At 45.6% G+C, this 15293-nt stretch overlaps 1 protein-coding gene across 3 annotated transcripts in view; it reads left to right on the forward strand.

Moving 5' to 3' along the window:
* tbc1d15 (TBC1 domain family, member 15) overlaps positions 1 to 10848 on the forward strand; it is an 18674-nt gene extending 7826 nt beyond the window's left edge. For 2 of the 3 annotated variants that reach the window (XM_046038616.1, XM_046038618.1), the window contains exons 6-17: positions 2417 to 2519; positions 2844 to 3041; positions 3560 to 3688; positions 3859 to 3962; positions 4373 to 4467; positions 4587 to 4703; positions 5127 to 5227; positions 6142 to 6241; positions 7479 to 7576; positions 8329 to 8445; positions 8647 to 8733; positions 9591 to 10848. In XM_046038616.1, coding sequence (XP_045894572.1) covers positions 2417 to 2519; positions 2844 to 3041; positions 3560 to 3688; positions 3859 to 3962; positions 4373 to 4467; positions 4587 to 4703; positions 5127 to 5227; positions 6142 to 6241; positions 7479 to 7576; positions 8329 to 8445; positions 8647 to 8733; positions 9591 to 9776 — 1435 coding nt within the window. In that variant the 3' untranslated portion in view covers positions 9777 to 10848. The remainder of the gene's footprint in view (positions 1 to 2416; positions 2520 to 2843; positions 3042 to 3559; positions 3689 to 3858; positions 3963 to 4372; positions 4468 to 4586; positions 4704 to 5126; positions 5228 to 6141; positions 6242 to 7478; positions 7577 to 8328; positions 8446 to 8646; positions 8734 to 9590) is intronic. The other variant, XM_046038617.1, reaches the window with a different exon arrangement.
* The last annotated feature ends 4445 nt before the right edge of the window (positions 10849 to 15293 follow it).

Genomic DNA, 15293 nt, shown 5'->3' on the forward strand with positions numbered 1-15293 from the left:
GCCGTAGATGCTAAATACTGAAGCTGAGCAGTTGATCTGAAGTTTAACTGGTGGACGTGACTCGTGAAACTGAGATCAGCTGATGGTTTTATTAGAGGAGACGTCTCACTCTGTTGGACTGCAGAGCGGAGCGTCTTCCCTCACAGAGGATCTTTGGTCAGACACAAACAGACAAGTTTACTTTGGTTCAGTAACGTTTCTCACTGAGTGAACAGGAGTTAGTAACAGCTGAACACGAGCAGCTGCTTCTCTCCTCTAATGACAAGAAAGCTCACAGCTCTGTGAATCTGTGTGTTGTGCAACTCCGTAACTCACCGCTCCACCAAAATACTGATTCACATCCACATTCAACCTTCCGCCCTCATGTGCAGTGAAATGCTGCGACACCTGCAGGCTGGAGGCCGACAGCAGAGTTCAGGAAAGAAACAATCAGATTTATTTCAGCCGGTAATGATTAAATCTCTCTGGATAAGTTGGGATATTGATCTTTACTTTCGGCTCAGGAGGTCTGTGGTCTCTCAGTTTTGATTGACAGGTGACAGAAACACTTTCAGACAAACAGAAAAAAAGTTCAGGTGAAGTTTCTGAGCTCAGAGTTCACCTGGTAAAATAACAACATTACAGACAATGACAACAATGGTATGTTAGTGTAGTGGGGAGGTTGTGTGCAGTACTGCTATAGTACTGCTGCAGTACCTGTAGTACCTGCTGTAGAACCTGGTTGATGAAGCGTGTGTTTTCTGGTCCCTCTCCATGGTCTCTCAGGCGCTCTGAACCACAGCCATGAGAGGAGCAGGTGGGCGTTGACCTTCAGTGTTGGCGACCTCAGGTCCATCACGGTGAAGGTGGAGGGTTGGACCTTCCTGGTGTTCAGACTGAAGGAGTCGTCCGCCTCGCTGCCTGCTTTGCACTTCCACCAGGGCGGCAGCAAAGAGTTCCTGGACAGCCTGCGGAGATTCGCTCTGCTCAGCGAGTGAGTATCCAACAGCACGACAGCATGAGTAACCAGGATTGGCTTTAGTGAGCCCGAGTTCAGGCTGCTGTCAGATTGGACCTGGTGGTCTGAGTCAAACAGCAGGCGGGACGGGAGAAGCTCCAATCAGATCATGCGGTCTATTGGTTTAAATATTCTCCTACAGCGGGCAAAATAAAATTCAGTCAGACTTCACGCCGTCATTTGAAGGACGGACTTTTGTTTTTTTGCACAGCTGGTTACAGAGTCGTATAAAACTATCCTGAGAAAGGAGGGCAGAGCAGCTTGAAGCTGCCTGCTCAGCTGCCCTCAGATAAAACATAACTCCCAGGGTGCACTGCTCAGGTGGCTTCTTCACAGCAGATAAATTTAACTGAACTTAAAGAGGTCAAATTCTGATCCCTTTCCTTTTATTGTGTTAAATATCTTTTCAGTGCATCTAACAGTTTTACAAAGTGAAAAGGCCCACAGAAAACTCCTGAACTGACCACAGCTCGGTGCTGCATAGTAACAAGCCGCCTCCACCTATGTAAACTGAAAAATCCAGAAGACGAGTTTTGGATTTGAACAGAGAGCAGTGAAGCCACTTTTGGTCCTATGAAATACTCCTACAGGGCTACTTCCTGTTGGCAGCAGCGTCTACTGCGCATGATCGCACAGCATAAGCGTGGTTTAATGACGCAGAGCAGCGGCAGAAACACTGTAGTTCTGTGAACAGTAAATGCTGACAGCGGCTGAAGATGCTAATTCGTGTGATCTGCATGCGTGCAGAGTGACTGTGGCGAGGCGTGTCTCCTCAGCGGACGGCACGCGGCCCGGACACGTCTCCTCACGTTGCCTCTTTCTGCGGAGGACACGTGTCTCTCTGTATCTCAGAGAGCTGTTATTAAAGTTCTTATCGGAGCCTTTAATAATGAAATCATCTGGATTAAACGCCGGATATTTTCAGACCCAGAGCTCCAGCAGCACTGTCTGCCTCCTGATTGGCTGCCCCGTCTTTTGTTAGACGCTGTTACAGAGATGAATGAAAAGGCTGACGTCTCTCTGTGTCTGGATTTTATTTTGAAGGAGCCTTCCCACGTCTACTTTTTCAGTGATTCAACCCAAAAATGGTGTTTAACGAATGAATGATGACATGAAATGAAAGTCATCAAGTTTTAAGTTTTAAGTCATCAAGTTTTAAGTTTTCAAGTTTTAAGAAAGGGTTTCGGATGTTTAGTTCAGACGTAAAGTAACAACCTCAGAGCTTTATTTTTGCAGTTTTTATTTATAGGTTATTTATTCATAGTTTGTCCCATGATGAGTTACCTGTGTGCCTCCCACTCTGCAATGGTTCTTCATTTTATTAACATCTGTAGGTGGCTTTCATGTATACGTAGTGAAGTACATGATGCAGTGTTTGTGGTTCTGAGGGTCTCGGGTTCTGGTGTTTCCTGTTTGCAGGGCTCCAGATGACGAAACGTGTCTGTTGGTCAGCACGCCGAACAAAGCTCTCTCGCAGTCCTTTGAGAACCTTCTGGATGACAACAACTTCGGCCTCGTTCATGTAAGAAGCTAAATCACGCACTCACTTATCCTGCTGTCGTTTAACGCGCGTGTTTTTAACCCAACATGGAAACGAGTGCATGTTGTCGGTGGAAACTAGCATGAAACACTAAGACCTATGAAAGATTTTACTTTTTAAGCACAAGAAGCATGTCCTGTTTGCCGTCTGATGTTTCCACGGTTACAGCATCATGTGTTTGAGACCTGAATTAAATGTTGTTCTTCTGATGAGTTTGATGATTTAAATCAGAAGCTGACTCAGCTCAGAGGAGCTTCAGAAACTCTGGTGCAGGAGCTGGATGTTGAGGGTATAGTTTGTCTCCAGCAGAAGCTCAGGAAGGACCCGTATGTCACCACCCTGGGAGGCTTCTCCAAAGTCACCAACTACATATTCGACGCTTTCCGGGGGACAGAGGAGCAGCACCAGCGCCCCCCGGAGGAAGTGGCCGACCTGCTGGGTGAAGTCATCCCGGGGCTGGAGATCAACCAGCAGGAGGAGCCCGGCTTCGAGGTCATCACCAGGGTGAGAGGAGGCTCGCACGCTGCCACGATAACACGTCTAACAAGTGAACAAAATGCAGCTTATAAGACTTGAACAGGGAAAGAACGACTCGTTTCCATCATAGCAGCTGGCGTTTCCACAGAGGAGACGGACTGAAATGTTACAAAACAGTTCTTAATGTCAGACAAATGATTATATATTCGTTATGCTGCTAGAGTGGCGTCCCAACAGACACCTTAACGTGCTCAGGTGTGTGCAGGCTTCGCCCATGTGTGATTGAAAACCACTTGAACGTCACTGACGGACATCCTTCAGGTAACCAGACCTGTTGGTGGCGGTTAAGGAGAAACTTACTCATGTGACCTTACTTATTTAAATAGCAAATTCAGGATACACAACAAATACACACACATAAAAAGGTTAAAACTGAACTCGATTTGAAGGCCAATGAATAGAGACTTTATATGACAGATTTCTGCTTTTATATATATATATATAGTCATAACATACTGTGTTCTCTCTGGCTTTGTTCCTGTCAGATCGACCTGGGGACGAGGCCTCAGGTGACGAGGCGGGAGCCGCTGTCAGCAGAGGCCTGGACCAAACACCAGGATCCAGAGGGGAGGATGACCAACATCCCGCGCCTCCAACAAGTCATCTTCAAAGGGGCATGTTGAATTTATTACCTCTGTAACTCTCTGAACACTTAGCAGCAGAGATCTTTAGTGAGTTGGACTGGAAATGACTCGTCCACATTATCCCCCTCCACTGTGTTGCATGTCTGAGGTGTCCGTCGTGGCCTTTTCCTGATGCTGTGTTTCCTGCTGTGACTCTGCAGGGACTCTGTCATGCTGTGAGGAAGGAGGCCTGGAAGTTCCTGTTGGGGTATTTCCCCTGGGCCAGCACGATGGAGGAGAGGAAAGCCCTGCAGAGAGCCAAAACGTACGACCACTACTTTGTCATTGCAGATACGCTCAGTGGCCACTTTTATTAGGGACACCACCTGACGGGAAGCAGCCAGGAAGTCTAATAACAGGCGTTAACGTCCTGTGGAACTTTAAAGTGGACGTATTACAGCCTGACTTTAAGGAGACATATTGTGCTCATTTACATCTTTATATCTAGCTTAGCATGGTCACGACAGAAAAGTCACACTTTATCTTCCACTGGCCTTCATGAAGCCGTTTTCACTCCTATATCTTTAAGTCGCTTCAGAAAACTTTGAGGAAACAATGTGCAGATTGATGGAAGTACTTGTTAGGCGCAGCCCTCCGTCTGTGGTTGTTCTGGTTCTGAGGTGTGAGCGTGCCGATGCTGGTGTTGATGCTGTTTTTGTGTCTCCTGGCTGACAGGGACGAATACTTCAGGATGAAGCTGCAGTGGAAGTCGGTCAGCGAGGAGCAGGAGAGGAGAAACTCCAGGCTGAGAGACTACAGGAGTCTGATCGGTGAGGCTGAAACCACAAAGGAAGAAATCCTGGAGTTTCTCAGGGTTCCTTTTTAAGCTTCTGAGCTCTGAAGTGCGCTGTAAACTTCACCGTTCTAACCTCTGCACTCGTGTTTACAGAGAAAGACGTGAACCGAACAGACCGAACCAACAGATTCTATGAAGGCATCGACAACCCAGGCCTGGTGCTGCTCCACGACATCCTGATGACCTACTGCATGTACGACTTTGACCTGGGTGAGTTCACCACTACAGTCATGCAGCTACGGTTGGTGTTGATAAAGATTCTCCTGATCTACTTTACTGTTTGTGAGGATTCGTTCAGTGAGTTTCCATCCAACTGATTTTATTCTAATCTGTAATGTGTGTGTCTGCAAACTAAAGACGCTCTCAGACTTCGCTCAGTATCCGCAGCAAGAACGTTTCTTCGACACACTTGTCGAGTGTCAGTACTTTGGAGTTTGGCGATGCCGACTGATGGAGCCAGACGAGAGTCCGGTCGGCTCGCACATTTCCACGTCACACGTCATTTTCGTTACGTCTCGTGTGTGCGTAAAAAACAGCGTATGCAACCTTTTAGTCTGTGTCTACGTGAGGTCTGTGTGGAGCGACGAGGAGGCCGTCACCTTCCTCACAGCGACTCTGAACTCTCCTCCTCAGGTTACGTTCAGGGGATGAGCGACCTGCTGTCTCCGATCCTCTACGTGATGGAGAACGAGGTGGACGCCTTCTGGTGTTTTGTCTCCTTCATGGACCAGATGGTGAGTTAACGCACAGCGGCGTCCAGGCCCACAGATCTCCCGGTAGCTGTGAAGCTCTGTTTGGGGAGGGAATGTTGCTACAGGTTGGCTGTGATAAACATTTTGTGCCCACTGAGGTCGGGGGCCGTATTACAGAAACCTCCTAACCTACAGATCCCATCCTAACTGCTTGGTAACCATGGTAATAAGGGTTGGGACCTGATTACAGATGAACAGTTCCTAAATTTAGATAAGAAAAGCATCCTAAAGTAAATTCTTAAATAAACTCTCCTAACATTTACTTTTCCACCACTGTGTCTTCATATCACTGTAGATGGACTTATTTTCTTTTTGACGGCCTCAACGCTCCGCTGGACGCCGGACATAGACGGTGTCCGCTGTGTTAGCCCACTCGCTAGGATTTCTCGACGGAGGTTACCAACACCTCTAATGCTGCTTTCAGACCAAATGGGAATTTAATCCTCACGTGAGAACATTCGGCAATTAGGACCAGCGAAAATTCGCTTGAGTTGGAAATTTTAAACGCCCGACAGGAAGTCGCGGCTCTACGCGAAGGCTCGCTTCGCTTTTGGCCTGAAAACGAAATGAGAAAAGTGGCATCGGTTGCTAGGTAACAGACATAAAAGTTGATAAACGATGTTGGATTGAGTTTTTAGGATTTCCTAACCTGAGATAAGATAAGATAGGATTCATAAAGTTAGTTAGGATTTGCTTCTGTAATACCAAATAGAGAAAAATCCCATCTTAGACTCTTCCTGTCTTAACTTAGGACTTAAGACAGGAACTTTCTGTAATATGGCCCCTGATCCGTAGCAGTGCGGCTGCCCTTTAATCCGCTTTGACAAACATGTACTAAATAATCCATATGTAAAGTTGGATATGTGAATAATGTGTGTGGTGTTGTGGTTTTATAGCACCAGAACTTCGAGGAGCAGATGCAGGGCATGAAGACCCAGCTGATACAGCTCAGTACTCTGCTGAGACTGCTGGACTTGGCCTTCTGGAACTACCTCGGTATGACAAAGTCCACCAGATATTAATCAGTATGCCAGAGACGTTAAAGATGCAGTGTGATCATGTTCATCTCCTCCAGCTCGCAGTCAGAAGTTCCAGCAGCCTCAGACGCAGTGTGTCCCAGGAAAGGTTTCTGAAGCTGCTGGACCGTCTGACAGGCGGTTCTGATGAAGTACACCGGGCCCTTTAGAGGCCCTGGAGTCATAATGTGTCTGCTGAGCTTCGTCTTTGTAGAACCGGCTGCAGTAGAACGAGACTCTCGGGCTCCACCCACCTGCTACGACTTAGTTTTAAACCCCAGACCTTCTGCTGCGTCTCCGCCTCCCGTCCAGACTAAAACGGAGAAGTGTGAAAATGCCCATTTAAACTCCGGGGCGGCGTGCTGACAGGTGCAAACGATGACGCTCACGTTTGGCTTCCTGATTGGCTCTGATCAGTCAGTCAAAGCAGAAACACGATGCTGCTGACAGTTTTATTAAAATTCTCTGTACTGTGTAAATAACACTTCTACACTTGTCATCTGCATGTCTCCGCGTTTACTTTGCGGCGTCGCCCAGCCTGTTTCCCGCCGCCACAGCCTCTTTGTCCTCTCGTGTCCACCTCGCTGTCTCTCCGTGCAGAGAAATCTCTGCTGTGGTTCTTCGCCATCGCTGCTCTGCGTTCGTCTGTAGTAGAACCTTCTTCTGCGGCTGCGGAGTAGAAAATCTGCTTCCTGTTTGCACGCGCACGCCCAGTGTACGTGAACGGTCACATGATGTGCGTTTTCAAACGTTTTAATATAGACGGAGATCAGTTGTGATACGCAGCTGAAACGCTGGTGAGGACGGAGTGTGGATGTCTCAGTCAGCTGCTCAGTGACAGTTTGCTCAGCGGAGACAGCTCATGTTGAGTTTTGCACTGTAAAATGTGTGATTAGTATCTGAGTCTCTGTACTGCAAAACAAAAAGACAAAGTGTCCTTATTGCATTTTCTAAACTCAGAACTCCAGCCTGTCATGTTTAATAATACACAGAACACGTCACACGTTATTGTACCTTCAGTTATTTCTCTACTCTCTTGTGAGAATTGAACCTTAAAGTGATGAAGAAACTTTTGGTCGGTGTTACCCAGAAACCTTCAGGTTCTGCTCAGCTCTGACTTCCTGTTAGTTTTTGTTAGAGGTCAGGAGATTAAGTGTTGACAGGATGTGGCGCCGGTGCTTCTCCCCTCTGACTCTAACGCTGCGTTTGCTTTGCAGAGTCTCAGGATTCAGGTTATCTGTATTTCTGTTTCCGCTGGTTGTTGATCAGATTCAAGCGGGAGCTCAGCTTCCAGGACGTCCTGCGGCTCTGGGAGGTGAGTTTCACCACAACATGTGCAAACTTCAGCTGCATCTTCTGTCTTTCCATCGCTGTTTAGTTTATTTCAGGAACGCAGCAGATAAACTGGATCTGAATGGAAGCATCTGTTCTGATCTCTCAGCTGTCTCAAATCACCCCTCACTGTTTTTTCTGTTTCATTTTCTTCCCTCACATCTTTCGGTCTCATCTAAATCTGACTCCCTTGTTTTCACATCAGCTTCAGATCCTCCGAAAAAAATCCAGAACCCTCAGACTCTGAAATGACGCTGACACGAGAGACACAACCTCTGTGCTTCAGTTTGTTTCCTCCCACTGAACGTTTAAACGTTTTAGAGCTGAAACCGTTGATGATTGATAGAAAATGAATCTAATTAAACTAATTTCATTATTGAACCATTCATTTAAGATTTAAGCAGAGCTGCCAAACATGTGATGGTTCCAGTTTGTTAAATGTCAGGATTTGAAGCTTTTCTAAAACCTTTATTCAACCAGGAGTGGAAATCTCTTTTCCAAGAGCGTCCTGGCCGAGGCGGGAAGCAGCAAGACGTTAATTCAACAGCACAGATATTCTGAAAAGCTTAACTGACAGCTGAAATTACAAACAAGGACAAGAATCGGCCTCAAAGTCCTCAATCAGTGATTTAAAAGAGAGAGAGTAATTTTGGACTGTTGGACGAATAAAACGAGAAACTAATCAGCAGGTTTACAGACAGAATGGACCTGTCTCTCACTCTGTGACCCCCCCAGGTGATGTGGACCGGTCTGCCCTGTCAGAACTTCCACCTGCTGGTCTGCTGCGCCATCCTGGACTCTGAGAAACAGAAGATCATGGAGGAGAACTACGGCTTCAACGAAATCCTCAAGGTGAGCTGGTCCTGCAGCTTTATGTTCTGTCCTGAAGTGTGCAGCCGGTGTCTGGACCCGACCCGGCCCGTCCCCCCTCTGAGGCTCTGCAGCCAGTCCGACATGCAGAGAGAGGACCGTGTTCTCGTGTTTAAAGCTGTTTGGATCCTTTCCTCTGAAGAAACCTGGTGCTGAACAGTATTTTGTCTTTTCTTGTTGCAGCACATCAACGAGCTTTCGATGAAACTGGACATAGAAGAAATCCTTCAGAAAGCCGAGGGCATCAGTCTGCAGATACAGAGCTGTAAGGTGCGTTCAGCAGCACTCGGACATCTGTCTGTCTGTCATTTAAAAAAACCTTCCAGCTCTCTAATGTGAATACGTTCTGGTTTCTTTGCTCCTCTGTGACAGTAAACTGAATAACATCTTTGGGTTGTTGACAAAACTGTCTGAGGACGCCGTCACGACGTTTTACAGACCAAACAACTGGTCGAATAATCGAGTTATTAATTAACAGATTAATCGACAGTGAAAATAAGGGTTTAGTTGCCGTCATGTGACCAAAGTGTGTAATTCTGGTCACATGATGACACCAGAAGCAGTTCATCAGGACACAACCAGAGGTCAGAGGTCACACGATGACACCTGGGACCGTTCTGGCCTGCCTTTAATAGTCAACTTGACCAGCAGCAGCGATAATATAGCGAGCAGGAGAATCTACACTTCAGGTGCATCTCAAGGCCTTTTCAGACGGCTACTGGCGCTCCGCCTGCGTCCCCGCTTAGATCTGCGAGGTCGCTCTGCGCTGGCTGAAAGCATCCTCTGAATGCGGCCGTTACTTTCCTCAGAAAACCAAGTGGGAGTGAAACTTTGACATCAGATGTTTTTAGTATTGGTGTCTGCTGTCGCTCTAAGCAGCCTGACCTGGACGGACGCCATGTGAGCGTGTTGCGTTCTCCAAAGGAAGGGAATCACTGGGGTTTCTTAGAAAGCAGCAGATCAGCAGAGGATAAGGCTGTTTTATGTTTTAAAGCCCACGAAGACAAAACTGTGGTTCAGGATGATGTAAATACTTTTCTCCGGTGCAGTGAAGAGAATGAGTTTGGGAATCCTTTGTAACTCACGAGTCTTTTTCCTTTTGGCCAACCCGTCTGTGTCTTCCTCAGGATTTGCCTCGCTCTATCAGCGTCATCTTGGGCTTCGACACGGACGTTTCCGGCTCCGACCCGACGGACTCTGGATCTCCTCCGGCTCCCCGACCGGCACAGCGACCGGACGCCTGCTCCAACGGCCACGGACACTTGAGAGAAACCAGCTCTCACAACAGCTGCAAAGTTGCCTTCACGTCGTAGTGACCAGCCGGTCCAATCAGAGACTGACTCAGCGTCAGCAGGAGGACGGAGGCAGCGAATCGCCCCGACAACAGAAACGAAGAAGAGGAGGAGGAGGAGAATGTAAAAAGGGTTTAAGATTATTCAGAATCTTATTTTTGTAATCTCTTGTACCATATTGTCTCTTTCAGTCAGTCATTCCTTCTGTCCTGCTCGCGATGCTCCGCTCAGCCAGCAGAGAGAGACTGAAGCCTCCACAGGGGGGCGCCGGAGAGCTGGAGGTGAATCTGACTCCGACGTCACACTCAGTCAGATCTGAACACACTAAACATGTGACGTCCACTTCCCGAGGAGTCGGGTCCAGAAATCAGCTTAGAGAGCAGAGAGAGACGCTTGCTTCATGGTTTTAAGGTTCCTCAGCCTCTCAGTGATCCAGAGACAGCTGTCTGTACATGCTAACAGCTGATCCAGCTACAGTTTGGCTAAATGTCAACCCGTCCCCGTCCCCCCCCAGTCCCCCGCAGTCTGAACGGAGGTTTGGACCGGGAGGGGGTCGGTCGTCGTCTTCTGACCCGTGACGTGTTTATCTGAGCCGTCCGGTCCGGCCTCGTGCTTTCCTGGCTGCGTGTTTCCACTCCTGATATTTCTTTTCTCACAGTACGGCAGTTTTAATTTGAACCAAACGCCTCGTTACGCTGCTCGCCGCTCGCTGTACCGCCCAGATCAAACGCCTCCAGCTCTCATCGCGTGACCCCCTCTCCGTATCAGTCCAACATGAAACTGCTGGTTCCATCTGAAGTGGAATAAAAGAGTTTCCCCTGATGTGTGTTTCATGTGGTGAACACTGCAGCATTTTAGGGAACGTTCAAACCAAAGTTATTACAGGTTTCAGACAAATTTAGCTTTTGATTTCATGAACATCTGAATTATTTTATCTTTTAATATAAATCTCCTCATTTATTTTCAACATGTGAAACTTTTCCTTTGAAAGCAGCACAAGCAGCTGTTTGAATGACGCTGTCTGACGTGAATCCACAGCTTTATTATTATCACTGAATGATTGGCAGGACAATAAATATGTTTATTAATAAAGGACACGTATCTGGAGTTATCTTTAAGAACTATCAGATTAGCGGGTGAAACACTGAGGAGTGAAACTGAACCGCTCCGTATTTCTGATTTCTGCTCTTCATGTAATCGACGGGCAATAAAACGATTTCAGGAGCATTTTATCTTTCAATACTCATTTTTATATTAGCAGTGGAGTAAATTACTGTGTGTGTAGTACACTACTAACAGCATTTACTCAAGTACAGTACTTAAATACAAATTAGAGGTATTTGTACTGAATATTATCTCCTTCTGCTCCATCTCACAGGGAGATCTTGTACTTTTTACTTCACTACATTTATCTGACACCTTCAGTTACTTTACAAAGTCAGATTTTTACACATGAAGAGTTTATAGAATATGATGTTTAGTAATGAATTAAACTCCCAAAAGTTTCTACAGCTGACAGGATGATTAGACTGCAAATTAATTTTAAGACTTTTTTTCATATAAAACATTTCATTGCTCCATAAATGTGAGGATTTGCTGCTTTTCCTGTGAATTATTTTAATAACTGTTTGTTAATACCGTGGAGGTTTGGACACAACAAAGCACTTTGAGTAACTGTGATGAAATTTCTCACATAATTTTTTAGAATTGATTAATGGAGAATATAATTAGCAGATGAATTTAAATTAAAAACAATGATCAGCTGCAGTCTGATACTAAAATGTCAGAATGAGCTGCAGCAGCAACAACATCCTGCTGCACATTAATAATGTTATGATAATCTGAAGATATAATATATAATAGCTCAACTCTCACAGGGGACATTTTCTATCTGAATTGAATACTTTAAGTACATTTTCCTGATTATACTCACATACTTAAGTGAAGAATCGGAACACTGTGTCCACCACTGGTAAAGTAAAAAGTGTCTCAGTTAAAAACCCACAGAGAACTGTCTCCTCAGCTCTGAGAGCTTTTTAGTTTCTCTGAGTCTCAAACACAACCAGGAGCAGGAACACACACAGAAATACAGACTGTACAGGTAGCAGTGGAGCAGACAGAAGATGAATAATGGTATATTCATTTGCAGTAATGTTAATGATAATATTTATAGGACTAATAATAGGTGGGCAGGTTTATTGTCACAATAAAAGAAGTTATAGAGTGAAATATTGAGTTTTGTAACTCCCTTCTGCTACATACCAGACAATATACATTAATACAGAATCAATAAACTACCATCAGTGGAGCGGTGCTGAGGATGAGTTCGAGTGTAAGAGTCTGATAGCTTGGGGGGAAAAAGCTGCTCTGCAGTTTTGTGGTGCAGCAGCAGAAACTTCTGGATCTCTTCCCAGAAGTCAGCAGGGTGAACAGGCTGTGGTTGGGCAGGTACTGTCCTTTACTGAATATATAATAATAATATTTGTAGCAGCGGGTGTCGAGCAGGAACAGATCCATAACTAAGCAAACTCCAACAGCATAACCTAACTGAACAAAACCGCAAAAAAAGAAATTTTTATTTTCAGCAAACTAAACATGTGTAAATATCTGTGTGAACATAAAAAGATTCAACAACAAGGACATGAACTGAAGTTTCACAGACGTGAACAGAAATGGAAAGATGTTTCCCTGAACAGAGGTAGGTCAAAATCAAAAGTGCCAGTCAGTATCTGGTGTGGCCTCCAGCTGCACAAAGTACTGTTGGCCTGTTGTAGCTGTGAGATGTTATCCCACTTCCACCAAGGCACATGCAAGAACCCGGACATTTCTGGAGGGAGGAGGGTGTCTTCCCTGTGAATCACCTCTGGTGAGTCAAAACCGCGTCAGTCTGTCTGGTGCAGCGCAGGTGGGTTTGTGCCCAGAGGTTGCCAGTGATGTCTGTTATGGAGCTGCCCGACAGTCTGAGCGCTGATGGAGGGATTGTCGACTCCTGGCGTATCTCAGGCAGTTTACATGTACATTGTTGTGGGTTTGTGCAGGTGTTGTCACATGATCTGCCACTGCAAGGACAATCAGCTGTCTTTCCTGTCTCCCTGTAGCGCTGTCTCAAAGCGTCTCAGTCATTGCATTTTACTGCCATGGCCACATCTGCAGTCCTCATGCCTCGTAACACGTATAAGGCACGTTCATGCAGATGAGCAGGAACCCTGCGCATTTTCTTTTAGTGTTTTTCATTCAGTACAGAGGTCTCTTTAGTGTTTTAGTTTTTATTACTGTGACCTTATTTGGCTGTAAGTGTCTTAACGACTGTTCCACAGGTGCATGTTCACTGATTGTTTTTGGTTCATTGAACAAGCATGAAAACATTGTTTACAACCTTTACAGTAAAGGTCTGTAAAGTTATTTGGATCTTTACATTATTATCTTTGAAAAACAGTGTCCTGTAAAATGGAGGTTTATTTTTTCGCTAAGTTTAGAAGCTTTCTGAAAGAGGAAATTCTTTAGCCTACTAAATGTAGACATGGTGTTCATGCAATAAATGGAAAATACAAGTTATCACCTAACATCTTTTTGATGTCTAAAATACATTTTATTGAACTCTTTGAATTGTAAATTTCCTAATTTAATGTTTAAGAAATTCCCAGAAGCTCCCATAGTCATTGTTAGAAAATGCAAAGTTCCAGTCCAATAAGGTTTGTTGACATGTCCAATGATTAAAAAACATTTTGTTCTTCATTTTAAAGCTTTAGTTTGAGCATTTAGTTGACTTAACCGATGAGTCGATAATTGTTTCAGTAGTTAGTCGCAGAAAAAAACCTCAACCTCCATTGGGGAGCTGGAAAGTAACAGAGAGACAGAATCATTTACTGCTGACTCCAGCTCTGTTAGCTCCCTGATAACTGCACTGGGAGCTCGGAGGACCGGGGAAGTGTTTGTTTACACCACTTGAGCAGGAGGTCTTTCAGGCCTGGGGCGAGGGACCCGGTGGGGAGTGGTGCTGGAATGAGCACCAGAACCAGAGCCATGAGATCAGGTAACAGAACCAGGCATGAAATTCCTCCTGATGCTGTAATGAACCCTAATTACTGTTGTCATGGTGATAGTCTCCTTTAAAAGCCCCTGTTGATGAAGACAGAGTGAAAGACAGAGTGTGTGAAGACAAACCCCTCATTAATATTCTAATATATGAACGAAGACGAGCTCAGCGTGTGAACTTCAGACCTGAAGGATTTATTAACATCTAACGTTCTGATTCGTCCTCGTGAATCTACAGAAATGTCAGAGCTGCAGCTGAAGAGGCGACGCTCCTCTTTCCTCCTCATGGTGCTCGCCTCCAAATGTCACTTGAGCTGCTTTCATGTGTGATGGACGTCAGGACAAGTCTCCTCCCCCTCCCCCCCTCCTCTGATGGGAGGTGTTTGTTGTTAAAGGTGGAGGAGATGGAGGCAGGTATCACCTGCAATCTGCTCATAAAGCCGCTTCAGATTCAGAACAAAGCAGCCGGAGCTTCTGCTGCCATCTCACCTCTCTTTCATTTCCTGTGCTGCAGGAAATTGTCTCAGCACACGGCTGATAGCACGCCGCTGCCGACCGTGACTTATCCAGCATTCATCTCTGGGGTTTTATTGAAGTGGAGGCCGCTTTGTGTGGCCTGATGCCTGACTGTCATTCACTCAGCTGCTGCTCACACTGAGCTCAGTGAAGCGAGGTGGAGACCGAACAACACAAACACAGCAGCTGTCCGCCTGCAAGACACTACATTACAACAGCGAAACACTAACCTGTTCAGCTGCAGAACACTGCATTACAACTAACTAGAGACTCAGAGAGGAACTCTAACCTGTTCAGCTGCAGAACACTGCATTACAACTAACTACAGACTCAGAGAGGAACTCTAACCTGTTCAGCTGCAGAACACTGCATTACAACTAACTAGAGACTCAGAGAGGAAACACTAACCTGTTCAGCTGCAGAACACTGCATTACAACTAACTAGAGACTCAGAGAGGAAACACTAACCTGTTCAGCTGCAGAACACTGCATTACAACTAACTACAGACTTAGAGAGGAAACACTAACCTGTTCAGCTGCAGAACACTGCATTACAACTAACTAGAGACTCAGAGAGGAACTCTAACCTGTTCAGCTGCAGAACACTGCATTACAACTAACTAGAGACTTAGAGAGGAAACACTAACCTGTTCAGCTGCAAAACACTGCATTACAACTAACTAGAGACTTAGAGAGGAAACACTAACCTGTTCAGCTGCAGAACACTGCATTACAACTAACTAGAGACTCAGAGAGGAACACTAACCTGTTCAGCTGCAGAACACTGCATTACAACTAACTAGAGACTCAGAGAGGAACTCTAACCTGTTCAGCTGCAGAACACTGCATTACAACTAACTAGAGACTCAGAGAGGAAACACTAACCTGTTCAGCTGCAGAACACTGCATTACAACTAACTAGAGACTCAGAGAGGAAACACTAACCTGTTCAGCTGCAAAACACTGCATTACAACTAACTAGAGACT

This window comes from Micropterus dolomieu, linkage group LG22 (assembly GCF_021292245.1).
Source record: "Micropterus dolomieu isolate WLL.071019.BEF.003 ecotype Adirondacks linkage group LG22, ASM2129224v1, whole genome shotgun sequence".
NCBI classification, from domain to species: Eukaryota; Metazoa; Chordata; class Actinopteri; order Centrarchiformes; family Centrarchidae; genus Micropterus; species Micropterus dolomieu.